Below are 15,077 nucleotides of genomic sequence, written 5' to 3'. Positions count from 1 at the left end.
CAGCTTCTAACACTAAGCACCTGCTATGTCCCCGGCACGGTGCTAAGCCCTCCACCCGCATTAGCTCATGTCATCCCCTGCTGGAAAGGAAGCATCGCATGGTGATCAGGCCTGGGGCCTTGGGTTAAATCCCAGATCTTCCTGTTACTATCCCTGGGAACTTCACCCCTCCGAACTTCACTTTCCAGCTGTAACATGTAGTAACAATAGAACCAGCCTCACGGATTGCTCACAGCACTGAATGAGTGCCAAAAGGACCAGCACTTAGAATGGCGGCTTCCAGACTTTTCTGACTGCACTCCACAGTGAGAGGTGCCGATTACATCAAACCGAGGAGAGCATGCACCTGTGTATGTACATACGAATGTTCGGATATTGTCTGTGTCTGAAATAGGCTTCACAAAGCAAAGCCTACCCATCTTACTATGATGCATCCTATTCTATTCCATCCTGCTCTACTGTGCTTTTAAATGAGGCAGGTCACAATCCATTAAAACAGTTTCACTCACAACTCAGCGTTAGAAAGATGCTAGTTTAGAACGAGGTTCGGCAAATAGTACGTTCATCATCCAATTAACTGCGGTGTTCACAAGCCCCATTTTACAGAGGGGCAAATGGAGGCCCAGAGGGGTGTTGTGGCCCGCCCCTGACCTTGCAGCTGGAATGTGGCCGAGCTTGGACCCCAACCCAGCATCCTTGCTAAATGACTACTCTTCGGCCCAAGGCTGCCAACTGGTGGCTTACGGTCCAGATCTGGCCCAGAGAGACGTTTCGCTGCTCTTCACGTTATGTGTTCAAACGTTGACCCAACTATTTAAAACTTGAGAGATTTAACTCAACATCCACACTTTCAACTTTTCTCCAAAAACAAAGCAGAGGATATGGCAACACTGGGCCTGCAGGTGCGCACAATCAGCCGGGGCCACTGTGCAGCTTCTGCAGCTGTCACTGCTCCAAGCTCGCCAACTGCCCCTGTCCCCGCCACGCCCTGTCGCCTCCCTGACACACCATCTACCATCACACAGGGCAGCTGCTTTTTCCATAATGAAGACACATTTTTCTGTCAAAAGTGGAAGGAAAAAAAAACTAAACCAAGAGAACTACAGGTTTCAAGAAGGAAATAGAGGCAGGAGTCTATTCTAACATGTTTGATATAAAAAAAAATACATATCTGTGTCCACTCTCCCCCCCCACCCCTGACCTGGTCTTGGGAGCAGAGTTGGCAACTCTCATCTTACCACTAAGCTGTAGCTACCTCTCTTTGTCCATAGCTGTGTCCCCAGCACCTGAAACTGCCCAGCCAAGAATGGGTAGGAAGGAACAGAGGGAGGAAGGAAGGAAGGAAGTGGCTTTTATACAAAAGCTTTTCTAATGATGACAAAGATAAAGGTTAAGAGCAGACATTCTTTTGGGTCATCAGACGGGGTTCGTGTCGTTTCTTCCCCTAACTAGCTATGTGACCTCAGGCAGCTTCCTCAACCTCTCTAGGTCTGGTATCTTCAGCTGCAAAATGCAGATTGGGATTCAGTGCATATAAATTGCCTGGAATGTAAAAGATGCTATAGAAATGAAGTTGCCTTCTCCGGCAGCTCACCAAAGCGAACAGAGGTCAGTACTCAATTGTCTTAACAAGCTGTCTAGAGCCCAGCTGACCTGGCCTTGGACCCTCTCCTGGGCCAGGGAGGCAACGGTTTTCCATTAATACCATGCCCTGAAGAGAGCCTTGGGCAGGTGGAGCCCTGGGCCAGATGGCAAAGCCAAGGGTTTGATCCCCAGCCACAACTCTGGGTGAGAAAGGACTTGTTCAGCATTCAACCATTGCCCCTCCTTCGGCTGTACCTTCCTGGATGGAGAGGCGGGAAAGCTGAAAACTCTTCTCCAGGCTCCCTTACAGTCAGGGGTCTGGAGCACTGAAGGGCCCACAAATCAGCTGCGTTCACAAGAGACCCCTATTTGGTACTGAGTTAAGTCGGGAGGAAAGCTGGCTGCACACGGGGCATCCGGCCGGCAGGTGCAGACGAGAGCAGAGCTGACGTGGGTCAGGCCCAAGAAGCTGGTGCAGCTAGATCAACAGCGGTGCTTCATGATCCTGAACGAGCAGCGCCCGCCGCCCGCCCCCTGCACTGCCCACCCAGCCGGCGGCGCTGCCGTGTGGCTGCCTCAGCCCTCCTGATTCTCTAAACACCCATCACGTTATCAGACCCAATCAGGGAAGCGGCCTCTTACGGGACTTAGGCCTTCTACGCGGGTCAGAGGGGCTGGGGAAGTGGAAGTCTGAAAGGGCACCTGGAGTCACCAACGAGGCAATCTGAGAAGCCGTGAGGCACGTCCAGCCACCAAAGTGAGTGTGCGGAGAGGCGCCAGAAGAGAAATCAACGGGGAACCGTGGCCTCCGCAGCCAAGCGCCCGCAGCCGGGCCAGCCGCTCATGTCCAGGGGTCCGAAACAAGACCCGCGTGCAACACCGAGGCCGCAAGGGCTGAGCGCACGACGGTCACCAATCTAGCCACAGGAACCTTGCAAGAGAAGAGGCTGCTGCTTCCCTTCCGCCTTCAAAAGCTCACACGAGTCCCTCTTTGGGGCAATTCTAACTCAGCACCATTCAAGGGAAAGGATTCTGGGAAATGTAGTTCCAGCCTGGCCGACCGGCGGCAAGCCGCACCGCAGACCAGTTCGCTTACTACACCCTTCCGCTTCCCCTGGCCGGGTGAATTCTGCTCTCGACAACCGACCTGGCCGGCAGAAACTCTGGGCACTTTTGCGGGGGGCGCCGTCAATGTTTCTGTCAACCCGAGGCCTTTCATTTGGGCAATTTCCTACCTTGGGAGTCTTCAGCCGAAGCATCCTGAATCCCACCTTCCCAGCCTTCCTTGCAGTTAAGACGTAGGCATATGACCTAGATTTAACCAATCAGCTATTTCCCGGCTGGAGATTTAGCCAATCAAATGCACTCAAGTGGTATTTAGATTCAATCCGATACACCCAGCACAACTTGGGTTTGCTCAAGCCAGATCCACCCACACGTGAAAGCAATGGAATTCTGCAAAGTGCATTCTGATGGGTGGGATCCAATCTCGCAAGGAGGCAGGTGGGACAGGCCCAGTGTCATTGGTAAGAGTTGCAATGTCTGGGCCCAGTGGCAGTGACGGGAAGGTCCTGCAATGTAACTGGGACATTGTTTGTGGCTGTGCGCTCTCCCCGCTGGTCTCTCTGGCCCTCCTTCCCAGAGGTCTGTGAGTCCCGTAATATCCTTTAATAAATTCCTTTCCTGCCAGATTACCTAGAGTGTTGTTTGCAACTAAAACCCTGACCCCCTTTAAATTCATGGAGGCCTCGAGTCTCAGTTTCCCAGCTGCACAGAGCAGAACAATACCCAGCCTGTGGACAGTGGAGGGGAGTCAAGGAAAGAGGGGCCCCGGAAGGCGTTTTGTAAACTGACCGCGGTGCCGCAGACACGGGGGTCCAGTTTGAATCCTGGCTCTGGCACTAACCTGTTGTGTCACCTTGGGCAAGTCACTTCCCTCATCCTGCCCTGTGCAGTTATCATGAAGACCAAAGATTACAGGAAGACCCTCAGCACAGAGCTCAGTATGCGGACTGAGCCACAGCCGGGACGCTGGAAGGAATATGGTGACCTTTGTTTCCCTGGATGAAAGAAAATGTAGGGGGTGTCCTGATGTGCCCGGATATGAAAGCTGAAGTTTGGAAAACATTTCTATGTTCGAAACACAACTCTGATTAATGCCACTGAATTGTATACTTAAAAATGGTTTAAAGGGCAAATTTCATTATATATATTTTACTATAATTTTTTTAAAATAATATACCAAAAATCATTGAATTACACACTTCAAATGGGTGGATCGTATGGTATGTGAATTATATCTCAATAAAGCTGTTTTAAAAAAAAAAACACCCACTCGGCTTCCCATCCGTTTTGGAGCACAGTGCAAACCCCCCCTCTCCCTCCCTCTCTCCCTCTTTCCCTCTCTCCCTCTGGGAGCCCATCAGCCCCACCCCCACCTGGAATCCCTCCGTTCTGGCCTCACCAGTCCTTCTCTTCCTGGAAGATGCCAGGTCCCCGCCTCAGGCCTTTTTACATTTGTTCTTCTACCTGGGACATTCTTCCAACCAAGGTTAACAGCTCTTGGCTCTGGCTGCCCAATAGGATCACCTGAGAAACTTTAAATGACAGATGCCCAAATCCCAGCCAAGAGAGTCCGATGTCATTATTCGGGGGGAAAGCAGGGAGGGTCTCAGCATTTACCGGTTTGTTATTTAAAAAAACAAAAAAATTTTAAAAACCTTACCAGGTGCTTCTAATGTTCCGCCAGCATGAACAACCAATGCCCTGGTCATCAAGGCTCGGTTAGCCCTTCCTTCAGGTTTCTGCTCAGTAGCCAGCTCCTTGGAGAGGCCGTCCCCAAGCACACCATCTACCTCCCCTCCACAGCGTGCTTATTTACCTTCAACATTATCTGTCCCACCTAGGATTATATTATATGCAGGTTTGATTGCTTCCCATTGGGAATGTCAGATGGATGAGGGCAGAGGCCGCACCTGTTTTGTTCAGTGCTGTGTCCTCAGTGCTTAGTCCAGAGGGTTCAGTAAACAGCGGTCACCTGAACGAACGGCTTTGGCCCACCTCTCTGTCCCCGGTGGTCCAGCTCCGACTCTGGGGGCTGCAGTTCTAGGTGAGGGCCACCAGATGGCGAGAGTGCCCGATCGCATTATGGGCATCCGCAGGGGGTCCTGCTCCCCGCCGAGCCATCCCTAACACGTAGCAAGGACCATGGCAGACCCCACTGCGAATTCAGACTCATCGGGCACCTGAAAATACTCGACCGGGACTAGCGCAAGAGAGGAAGGCTCCACAGCCCTGTCTGGAAGTTCTGAGTGCTCCCCCTCTTGTCTGGCTGTTCACAGACCCTCTGGTGCAGCCTTGGAGGACTCCCACGGAACCCCGTGGCTAGTGTTGGACACTGAGGACCTATCCACTGGAGGCTGTGGATCACGGACCCACAGGGGAACGAAGAGGCGCTGGAAAAATGACCCAGGCCTCAGGATAAGTAAAAAAGGAAACAAGACAGGAGGGTGTGTGTCAGATGCTGCCAGTTATGTTCCAGAAGGAGAGAAAACTGCCTCCCCGTGGAGGTCTGTAAATGCACAGAACTGAAGGGTGCGTAGGAGAGGGACCTGGGAGAGCCAGGGGGGCTGGGAGCACACCCATGTCTTTCCAAATGGGAGGCATGGAGCTAGTCAAATATATAGTAAAATTCAACATTTTTTTAAAAAGCACCACTTTCTCTACCACTGTGAAAGCCACTTCCTCCTCTGGTGCCTCCTTCCCTAGGGGGCTGCAGCTGAGACCCGTGGGTGCAGGGGTACCTCATGGTGAGGAAGGCTCAAAGGCTGCCCCTGCTCAAACACGGCCCCACCCAGGAGCCAAGTGTCCTTCCAAGCCCGCCCATCCCCTGACACAGCTCACCTGTGCGTGCGACACACAAGAGAAGTCATAAATATGTATTAACTTTGCTCAAGGATATGAAAACTAGTAAGAGGCTGGGACAGAGGACAATGGGGGGAGGGGAGTGGCTGCTTCAGAGGTGACACCTGAAAGACAATCCGAGTAAAATGCCAGCCACAGAAGTGTGTGCCAGGCCAAGGGCGCAGCAAGTGCAAGGGCCCTGGGGCCAGACAGGGGCTGGCTTGCTGGAGCTGGAAGAACAGGGGGCCATACCGCGGTCCTGCTCACAGCCTCAGCCTCGTCCCCTAAAGTGGGGCTGTGTCCCCCGCCCCCCTGTGGTCTTCACATGAGAAGGCAAGGTGCACATACATGCCCAATGAGGAAGCTGAAAAAATTTTTATCTTGAAAAATGACAATGTCCATGGGGCGCCTGGGTGGCTCAGTTGTTAAACGTCTGCCTTCAGCTCAGGTCATGATCCCAGGGTCCTGGGATCGAGCCCCGCATCAGGCTCCCTGCTCAGCCGGGAGCGTGCTTCTCCCTCTCCCACTCCCCCTGCTTGTGTCCCCTCTCTAGCTGTGTCCCTCTGCCAAATAAATAAAATCTTTAAAAAAAAAACCAAAAACGCCCCATTTACTGAAAAAGCATTCAATAGCAGTCCAATTAGAATCTTTCACCAGCTCCGTGGCCTTGAGCTAGTTACTTCTTTGGGCCTATTTCTACAAGAGCATCTGGCGGCTCACATTAGGGCGGCCCACACCCACCAGGTGAATGCCAGGGACCACTGACCCTGTGACATCCGGTGCCCTCTCCACCTCCACTCCTCTCAGCCACACCAGCCACCCTGCAGCTCATCAAGCATGTCAAGCTCAGAGTGAATACCCCAGGGCCTTTGTACCTGCTGGTCCCAGTCTAGGATGCTCACAACACTTCATGTCCCCACAGCCAGCTCTTCATTCAGGTCTCAGGTCAAATGTCACCTCCTGAGAGAAGTCCCAGCATAATCCCAGAGTTGCCACCTTCACCCCTTGAATAATCTCCATTTTTGGTTCGTTCCCGGGTTTCGGCACCAAAATAAATAAATATAAAAATAAAAAATAAAATATTCCCATTTTGTTCCTTTCCCATCAGTGGTCAGCAAATGGCCTGTGGGCCAAATCCAGCCCATACTCTGCTTTTGATATGGCCCATGAGCTGAGCATAGTATGTACATTTTTAAATGGTTGAAAAAAAATTAAAATACTTTGTGACCCACGAAAGCTAGATGACCAGGGCGTACCCGAGCCGCGCTGAGGTCGCACGCTGCCCAGCCCCCCACCCTAGCCACGGGAAGACTGTCCCCTCCCCTCACTCACTGTCTTGCAAAGACTGACCAGGATTTCCCTTCTGGTTGGTGTGTCCCTGTCAATAAATTCCAAGGAAGCGGACTTCCCAGAAAAAGCGCCCACTGGGGGCCCCTATTTATCATGTGCCCACCACCTGTGAAGATGTCCTTGACCTCCTGTGCTGGGTCATGCAGACCGGACCCGGCCATCCCGACCCAATGGAAAACTGCAAATTTGAGGACGACCAAGCCATTTTTCCAAAAACAGTTTAATTAAAAAAAGGTGAAGAATCTGAAAAAACCAGGGGCAGGGGAGGGGCAGAACCCAAAAGAGCATACTGTGCGAGTCCACTGGCTCAGTCACAAAGAAACACCATCATCAAAAAAGATATTTAAGTTTAATACAAATTTTATACAAAGAAAATGTGAAAAAATACTTCCATGTGCTAAAAGCAATTATGCTTCACAAATAAGGCCAGCTAGGCTATTTTTTTTTTTTTTGACAACTGCAATTCACAAATGTTCTTTCTCTCTTTTTCTTCTAATACTCTCTCTGTGTAGTTCTTCTCTAATATGGGTAACTAGCTGGAAACTGTACACAGTTCGCATCCTCTTATCAACAACGAAGAGAAAGTAAACAGGACTAAAATGTACAACAGAATGTACTGGAATGATATCGTACAATTAATTTTCTCATATACATACATCACCTTTTGCTTTGTTCAATGCTTTTTGTTTTACACAACATACAAAATGGTACTACAGTGCGGCCGGTGTCTGGCTTCCTCTCACACTGCCTCTGTTTCATGCTAAAATTAAAATTCCATCGTATAAATAATACATACATGCTTCATCCCAGACTCAAATGTCCTCTGCGTGCATCTTGCCTTTGAGTGCTCGCTTCCAAGAAGCACGGCATCGCTTACCAAGCATGTGTGAGTGTGTTTAAAAGGAACCACAAAGCAAAGAAAAGATTTCTCTTTGTTTCAGAGCTTATGACTCTTCACGCTTCCTCTGTCCTCTCCTGCGGTGGAGCTGAGCGGGGCTTGTTTCCGTCTTCTGGAAACAAGGGCCTTTTTTCTTCCCTTTTAGGAGTAGTCATCACTGAAACCACACAAAATAAACTAGCTTCTCCAGGTGGCCTTTCGGGCCAGAGAGCTTGCATTGTATAACATAGGAACGTAGTATCTGAAAGGGGCCGATGGCTCCACGGGATGTGCCCACAACTCCTGGTCCCGATGTGCTGCATAAAGACGCCCGAGAACCGACGGCTCGCGTCCCCCCGCGGCGTGCACGGATGAGCCCTGCGTGCCACAGCGATCCCAGGGCCCGGGCTCCATGCCGCCGTGACAGAGGGGCCAACCAACCAGCCCTCCTCCAGCGTCCAAACATTCTTTTTGTTACTGGGTTTATTTTTTTCTGTTTTTCTTTTTCTTTTTTTTTTTTATAAGTTAAAGTCAATACAAATATAAAAAGGGGAAGGTACTCTAGGTTCAAGGACATCCACAAATTGTACATCATTTACATCTAAAGCATAGGTTTCGTGTGGGTCCAACAGTCCTCAGTCGATGCCAACGCGGGCCGCTATGTAGTGTAGGCTGCCCTCTATGCCAAGGGCAAAGGCCAAGTCTGCGTGCCTGGCGCTCTCCAGTCTCACGTTTCTTTGCTGCTTCCTACTGCCCTGGTGTCTGGTTTTTTTTTCCTCCACGGCGTGGGTGGCTTGTGTCGTGACTTGTCCCTAGTCCCAGAAGGTGTCCAGCCGAGACTCTTTCGGGAGGAGACTCTTCGAACTGGAACTGGCGTTGTGCTCGGAGCGTGCGGGTCCTCGCTTCTCGTCACTGCTGCTCCAGCAACTAGACTTACTGCTCCGGGAGTGGTCTGCAGGAGAAAAGCAACAGAAGGGGAGGTTGAGCATTCCCGCCGGCCCCACCGAGGCGGAACCACCCCACCACAGGGCCCGCGCCTCCTCGGCGGGCCGCCGCTCTGCCCTCCCGCTCGGGGCAGCGTGGCCCGAGCCACCGTCCGCTCCCCAACGCGGGGGTGTCTCCAGAGCACAAAGGTAGAACGACTCCTCGTTTTGGGATTCAACAGCTGATCAGAAAAACAGGAGGCCGTCACGTGGTGGAGAACCACGATTGGTGAGGAAGGAACTGAAGCGCCAAGGGAGGCAGTCCTTACGCGGCACCTGAATCCGTGTACCCGTATCACATGGCAGATCGACCCCAAGCACCTCTTGGACACTTCTGTGTCCAAGCTCGGCTGCTGGAAAGAGGCACGGAAATGTGGCATTTGACTGACTTCCTTCTATTGGTGGAGTTTCTTTAGTCAATTTATAGACAACTTGAAAAACAGACTATAACCAAACCACCTGAGGGAGAGGATCACAGAGGAGAAGGATCGAGGGCCAGAATGGTTAAGTCGAGCTAGAAACAAGACACCCAGCAAGCACAGGGTGGGGGGCCCCGAAGGACACAGGACTAGAGAGAAGACTTAGGATGGCTTCGAGGATGCGTGGACCACAAGAAGCTAAACAGTGGCTGTGGAAGCTAAGAGGAAGCTGAAGGAAGAGCCAAACAAGGGGTCTGTAAGCTGTCGTGCAGCTCAGCTCAGGTGGGCGGGGCTGATGGCGATCGACCCATCAGCACACTGCCAAGACCCCATCACACCCTGGATCTTCTGACAAGTTCACAGAGGCTGGGATGATTTCTTGAGGTGGGATGATAATATTTAATTGAAAGAAGCCAACCATCAAGCTCAGAGACAGAACGAGAATGAGTGAGGAAGGGACCAGAACAGAGCTGGGGGATGACAGTTCTCACCGCCTGGTAAAAAGGAATGCGTGTGTTTAGTCACGCGTTCTGGTTTTGGAAGGTAAGTAATGAAGAGAAAGATAAAAATCTCCAAAGTAATGCGTTCACCCAGGAGAGACTTCTTTTTTTTAACCATCTGCATCAATGACCAAAAAGAGGGGGCAGTGTTCCGGTAGACAGAACTGGGGTCCTAAATCCAGCTCCTCTTACTCATTCTTCGTTATTCGTGAAACCTACACAGGATGGTTCTTCAGGAAGGTCTTGGGGAGTGGTGCAGCTGGTCATCATCCAACGTGAGAAAATCCAGGTCTCTGCAGGACCCTGCTCCTCACGCTAACAGGACACAGGGCACTGGCTGGTATGGCCAATCAGTGCAGGGGAGAATCGGGGTTAACCTAGGGCCCTTTCTGAAAAACAACAAGGATGATCCTTTCCAGAAGCCAAACTGTACACTCTGGCTCTTGTTTCCTACTGCAGGGTTCAATGGCCCTGCAAAGCACAGCTAAGAAGCACAAGAAGGGAGAGCAAGCCCCAGCAGTCAGAAAACAGAAGACACGCCCACGAAGAGAAACGCATGCACGCACACACAACGAGCCTTCTGCAGGCCAGGAATGATCCCAGCAGCTTCGGGGACACAGGGTCCTACTTCCCCTTGTGGGCTGGGTAGCCGGGGCGTGGGCTGCCGGGCCGGGGCGCTCGGGGCATCGGCAGGCTGCTTGCCACACCCACCGGGACCCGAAGAGCTGGTCCAGGCAGGCTCGGAGACCATCAGGGCGCTCGGGGGGCCACAACCCAAGCACCTGCTACTTGTGTTTGTCAACAGGCCACCCACCGTAATCAGAACTGTGAGCCCTTCTCCAACCGGAGGCATTCACGGGGACTGGCACTTTTCTACTGTGCACGTTAAGCCGCGGGCGGGGTCACTGGCCACAGCACGGTGTGACTGGTGGTGGATAAGGTGCACAAGGACATAAAAGCAACTTTGTGAGCGACAAGCACGTCGAAAGCACAATTCTCTGAACCACTAGCTCTGCCCAGAGCCTAATTCAACCAGGGAGACAGGGGCCAGAACCAAACTGAGGCAGAGAGCATCACCCAAGGGATCCGGATTCTTGAGGGGGATCATAACGCCTCTACCACCAAGCCTGACTGAGGACGGGCCGGGCAGGGCGGGTGAGGAAGGCGGCGTGGTCAGGACTGAGGAAGGGGCTACAGACGAGGTATCGAGGGGCCAACTCCTCCGCCACGATGATGGGACCCTAACAAGTAACATCTGAACCCGAAGAGTCAAAAATTAGTGATACGAAAGGGCTTTCAATGACATGAGGGGTAAGGGGCCCACTGAAGAGCTTGGTGCGGAAATAACTGAAGGTAGGACAAAAGGACAAAACAGGAACTGCAGGAGAAGGGACAGCTGGGCCCGAATGGACGCATAATCCCGGCAGCCCAAGCACCTCAGCAACAAACAGCAAGCTCCGGACTGCGGGAACCCGGCCTCAAGGTCTCCGGCTCGGCCCCCAGGTGCCAAAGAAGACCTGACTGCGGTTAGGGACAGATGCACCTGTTCTCAACCCTGAGGATGGGAGGTCACAGCGGAGCAGAGGGCCGGCTGGACACGGCTAGAGGAGGAGGGGCGAGGGTGGAGGGCGGCTGCCGAGGGAGGGGACAAGAGACACCTTCTCTAGTGGACAGAAGAGGAACAAGAGTGCACGCTGTATTTGACCCAGGGAACCCCCAGAGCACCTAAACAGTGACACAAGTCGTCAGGGAGGAGGGGCAGAAGAGAGGTCATCGGCGAGCCCAACTCTCATCTTCTAAAGCCCAAGTCAACAGGCAATGTGGAAAACTAACATCCAGAAACAAAAGTACAGAGAAATACATTATTTGTACGTAAGGAGGTAAGTACCAGAGACGTCAGTGGGGACTGGGCCTAGGAACAGTCCTTCTCTGGACCATTTTATTTTCTCTAACTGTATGCGTGTTTTGCTTTAGAATCTCAAAATTAAAAGAGAGGCAAGCAGCAAGGAAGGGCATACCCCCTACTAAAGCTTTCTCCCTCCGGCTGTCCCCTCCTCTTCCTCACCCACCCAGCGCCAGGAGCGACTCCGAGCTCAGGAGTCCCCAGGGTTTCAGAGCCCACTTCCGTCCGCGAGATTCCACCCACATGGCCGCCAATGGCAAGGGCCAGCAGAAGAAATGCGACGTACGAGGAATTCGAAGGGGCAGCAAACAGGCTTTTGCACAACCTCCAGCACAACGTTTTGTGAGAAATAAAGCAAAATGGTAAGACGCAAGTCTGTTGTCCTGACCAGGCCTCCGGGCACCTCCTGCTTCTGTCCTTCCTGCTCACGCTGCGGGATGTCGTGGCAACACTGCCTGAAAATACTTTTCTTCCTCCAATCTCTGACAGCGAGCTCCGGAGTGCTCCCCCCCTTTGCTAATATGCCTCCCGTCCAGCCTGGTCCCAGGTCCTAGATGTGGACACCTCCTGAGTTCAGCCCCAGGTGCACCTCTTTCTTTAGCCAAGACCTGCCGAGACGGTCCCTTCTGCTGGGGAGATCCTGGGACTCTGACCAATCCCATCTTCGTGAGACAACGTCTCAAAATGCCATTTAGAATTTAAGACGTCCACAGTTCTTCATGGCTCAGAGCTCAATGGTGACCGCGCCGAGACAGAGACCACACGGCGAGAGCGCAGGAGTAAGAAAGCAAGAGAGACAGGATGGAACAACTCTTAGACAGACATCGACCTGGGCTGGGGAAGGAGACAGGTTGTAGGTTGTGCTGTTCCATATGGTAGCCACTAGCTACACGATGCTACTTAAATAAAGTGAAAGAAAATGTTGACTTCTACTCCTCAGTCTCATCAGCCACAGTTCAAGGGTCCAGCGGCCAGGTGTGTGAGCAGCTACCATAGGGGATGATAGCACAGGGAGCACAGAATGTTCTAGGGGGCAGCACCGCTCTAGGGGGAGATGCAAGGTGCCAAGGAAGGAACCTGGAAGTACAGGAGGGTATTTAAATGCCATGGGAAGGGGGCGCCTGGGTGGCTCAGTCCGTCAGGCGTCTGACTCGGTTTCAGCTCAGGTTATGATCACAGGGGTCGTGAAAGCGAGCTCCGAGCCTGGCTCCATGCTCAACAGGGAGTCGGCTTGGGGATTCTCTCTCTCCATCTCCCTTTGCCCCTCCCCCTACTCGTGTGCTCTCTCTCTCAAACAAATACATCTTTAAAAATAAATAGGGGCCCCTGGGTGGCTCAGTCGGTGAAGCGTCTGCCTTCGGCTCAGGTCATGATCCCAGGGTCCTGGGATCGAGCCCCACATCGGGCTCCCTGCTCAGTGGGAAGCCTGCTTCTCCCTCTCCCCCTCCCCCTGCTTGTGTTCCCTCTCTCACTGTGTCTCTCTGTCAAATAAATAAATAAAATCTTTAAAAAATAAAATAAAATAAAAATAAATAGACAGATAGCTAGCTAACTGCCATGGGAAGGAAGCCACTGAAAGTAAGACATCTGTCTACAAGAGGACAGGGAGGGAAAGGCCAGTGCAGCTGTGGGGAGGTTTGCAGGCCGGGAGGCTGGAAAGGTCGGAGGCGGGGGCAGCGCCTGGCTGTGTTCCTCTGAAGGAACAGGCGAGGCCACGTGCTGGCAACAACGGCGCAGGGAGAGCCGGGAGGTCTGCGACACGGCAGAGAACTTGGGAAGCTGCCCTTGTGGAGAGCGGGTACAGAGGCTGCTATGCAACGGATCTGGTCAGACGAGCAGGCCGATGAACACGTCTGCTTCTCAGGTTAGTGGTCAAGATGTGTGTGTGCGGGGCGGAATGAGCGTGTCCTCCTGCGCAACCTTCTCCAGCTGACCTCTGACGTTTGGGTATAGGCGAGTAAAGGATGGATGGCTGGGGTCTGTCCAAGGTGGGGTTCTGCCAAACGGACATACTGAGAAAACCAGAAGCCATGGGAGGCTGGGTTATGTGAGCAAGGGTGCTGCTGGAATGAGCCACGGAAATGAAGCTGGGGAAGGAGAAGGAGGGAAGTGAAGAAAGGAAAGAGCAGGTCTGGAAGCGGGGGTGGAGGGAAGAGGCCATATCCACAGCCCTGACTTTCCCCAGACATCAGCACCTTATTAGTTGAGCCACAGAAAACTGCCGACATTCAACCATTTTTGACTTACAATTTTATACGGGTCAACCTAAGTATTCCCAGCACCATGGGTGACAGCATGTCTGGAGTCCGAGAAATCTGAAGTCCGGGCTCTGATAATCACTTACGGAGTTACTCATGCATGTGACTTAACTTCTCACGGCCTCAACATCCTCATCTGCATAATGGAAATAGTAACTTCTCTCACAGAAGCCGGGAATAAACGCACTAAGGTTTCCAACTGCTTCATGCTCTTCCGTAAGCATCAATTAAGCACTCTTCTGACTTCCCCTGGAGTCATCTGCCTAGTTCACCCCTAAATCCCCAGTCCTAGCCAGGACCTGGCCCCAGAGACACTCGACAAATTCTGGTGCACCTCCAATCATCTGCAAATGGCCTAGTGCCGTGCATCCTCATCCTCCTAGAATCTCAAGTAGAATTCAGGATCCTACCCTCCCTCCTCCTCCCCCGTCCTGTCACCAGACTCCTCAGGGATTATTCTCTGCCTATTCTCTGCTGCCACCCACCCAGTACCAAGTCATCAGCACTTTCTGGGGCTTCTGGCCTCCTCTCCCCCATGTGAAACTTCCTTTCCACCCACTTGGGACACCCGTGTGCTCCAGGTCAGGGGTCCGCCAACGATGGCCCACGGGCCAAATCCAACCCAATGCCTGGATTTTCTAATACAGATTCTCCTTGGGGCACAGCCACACTCGTGTGTAACTCAGGTACCGTACATATGATGCATGTCTGCTTTCATCCTACAACAGCAGAGCTCAACAGCTATGACACAGACCAGAGGGCCCACAAAGTCTAAGGTATTCACTCCGTTGACCCTTCATGGAAAGTCGGCCAGCCCCTGGGCTGGGTAATACCTCGTCACCTCAGACATGGAATGCGATCATCCCCCAACCACGTTCCTGCACACAGTCCTCCTCACGCCAGCAGATTCGGTACACCAGTCAATGTCCCCAGTGCCGCTCTGAGCCCACTCCCCTGCTCCAAAACCCCAACAGCAACGCCCCCCCGCCCCCGCCCCGTCGGAAGCGATGCTTCCCTACCCTGGGCCTCTCTCCCATCACCTTCACAATTCGGAAACAGCCACAGTCCTCCTAACATACTGCTTATTCCATGTTTTTATTTTAAGCTCATTTTAAACTTAAAAAAACAAATTTTATATCACTACCTACATCATTAGCAGAAAATCAGTAACACGTGCCACAGAGGGTAACTCTACAAATAAACATAATGAAAACCAAACTGCAGCATGAACGTCTAGATAGATGCCAAGTCTGCTCTGTCTTTGTTAAAAGGAGAAACGAGAAAATATCAAAGAGGCGCA

General features: G+C 52.2%; 1 protein-coding gene across 19 annotated transcripts in view; it reads right to left on the bottom strand.

The window, feature by feature from the left end:
• Positions 1-7,037: 7,037 nt before the first annotated feature.
• The window catches only part of ZMYND8 (zinc finger MYND-type containing 8), a 124,201-nt gene continuing 116,161 nt past the window's right edge, over positions 7,038-15,077 (bottom strand). For all 19 annotated transcript variants that reach the window (XM_081832621.1, XM_081832623.1, XM_081832620.1 and 16 more), the window contains one exon: positions 7,038-8,666. In XM_081832621.1, the coding sequence (XP_081688747.1) occupies positions 8,527-8,666 (140 nt within the window). In that variant the 3' untranslated portion in view covers positions 7,038-8,526. The remainder of the gene's footprint in view (positions 8,667-15,077) is intronic.

This window comes from Leptonychotes weddellii, chromosome 10 (genome assembly GCF_054177405.1).
Source record: "Leptonychotes weddellii isolate Sample4059 chromosome 10, ASM5417740v2, whole genome shotgun sequence".
Lineage (NCBI taxonomy): Eukaryota > Metazoa > Chordata > Mammalia > Carnivora > Phocidae > Leptonychotes > Leptonychotes weddellii.
Note: the sequence above shows the minus strand (reverse complement) of the source record. Positions and strands in the feature narration are given on the sequence as shown.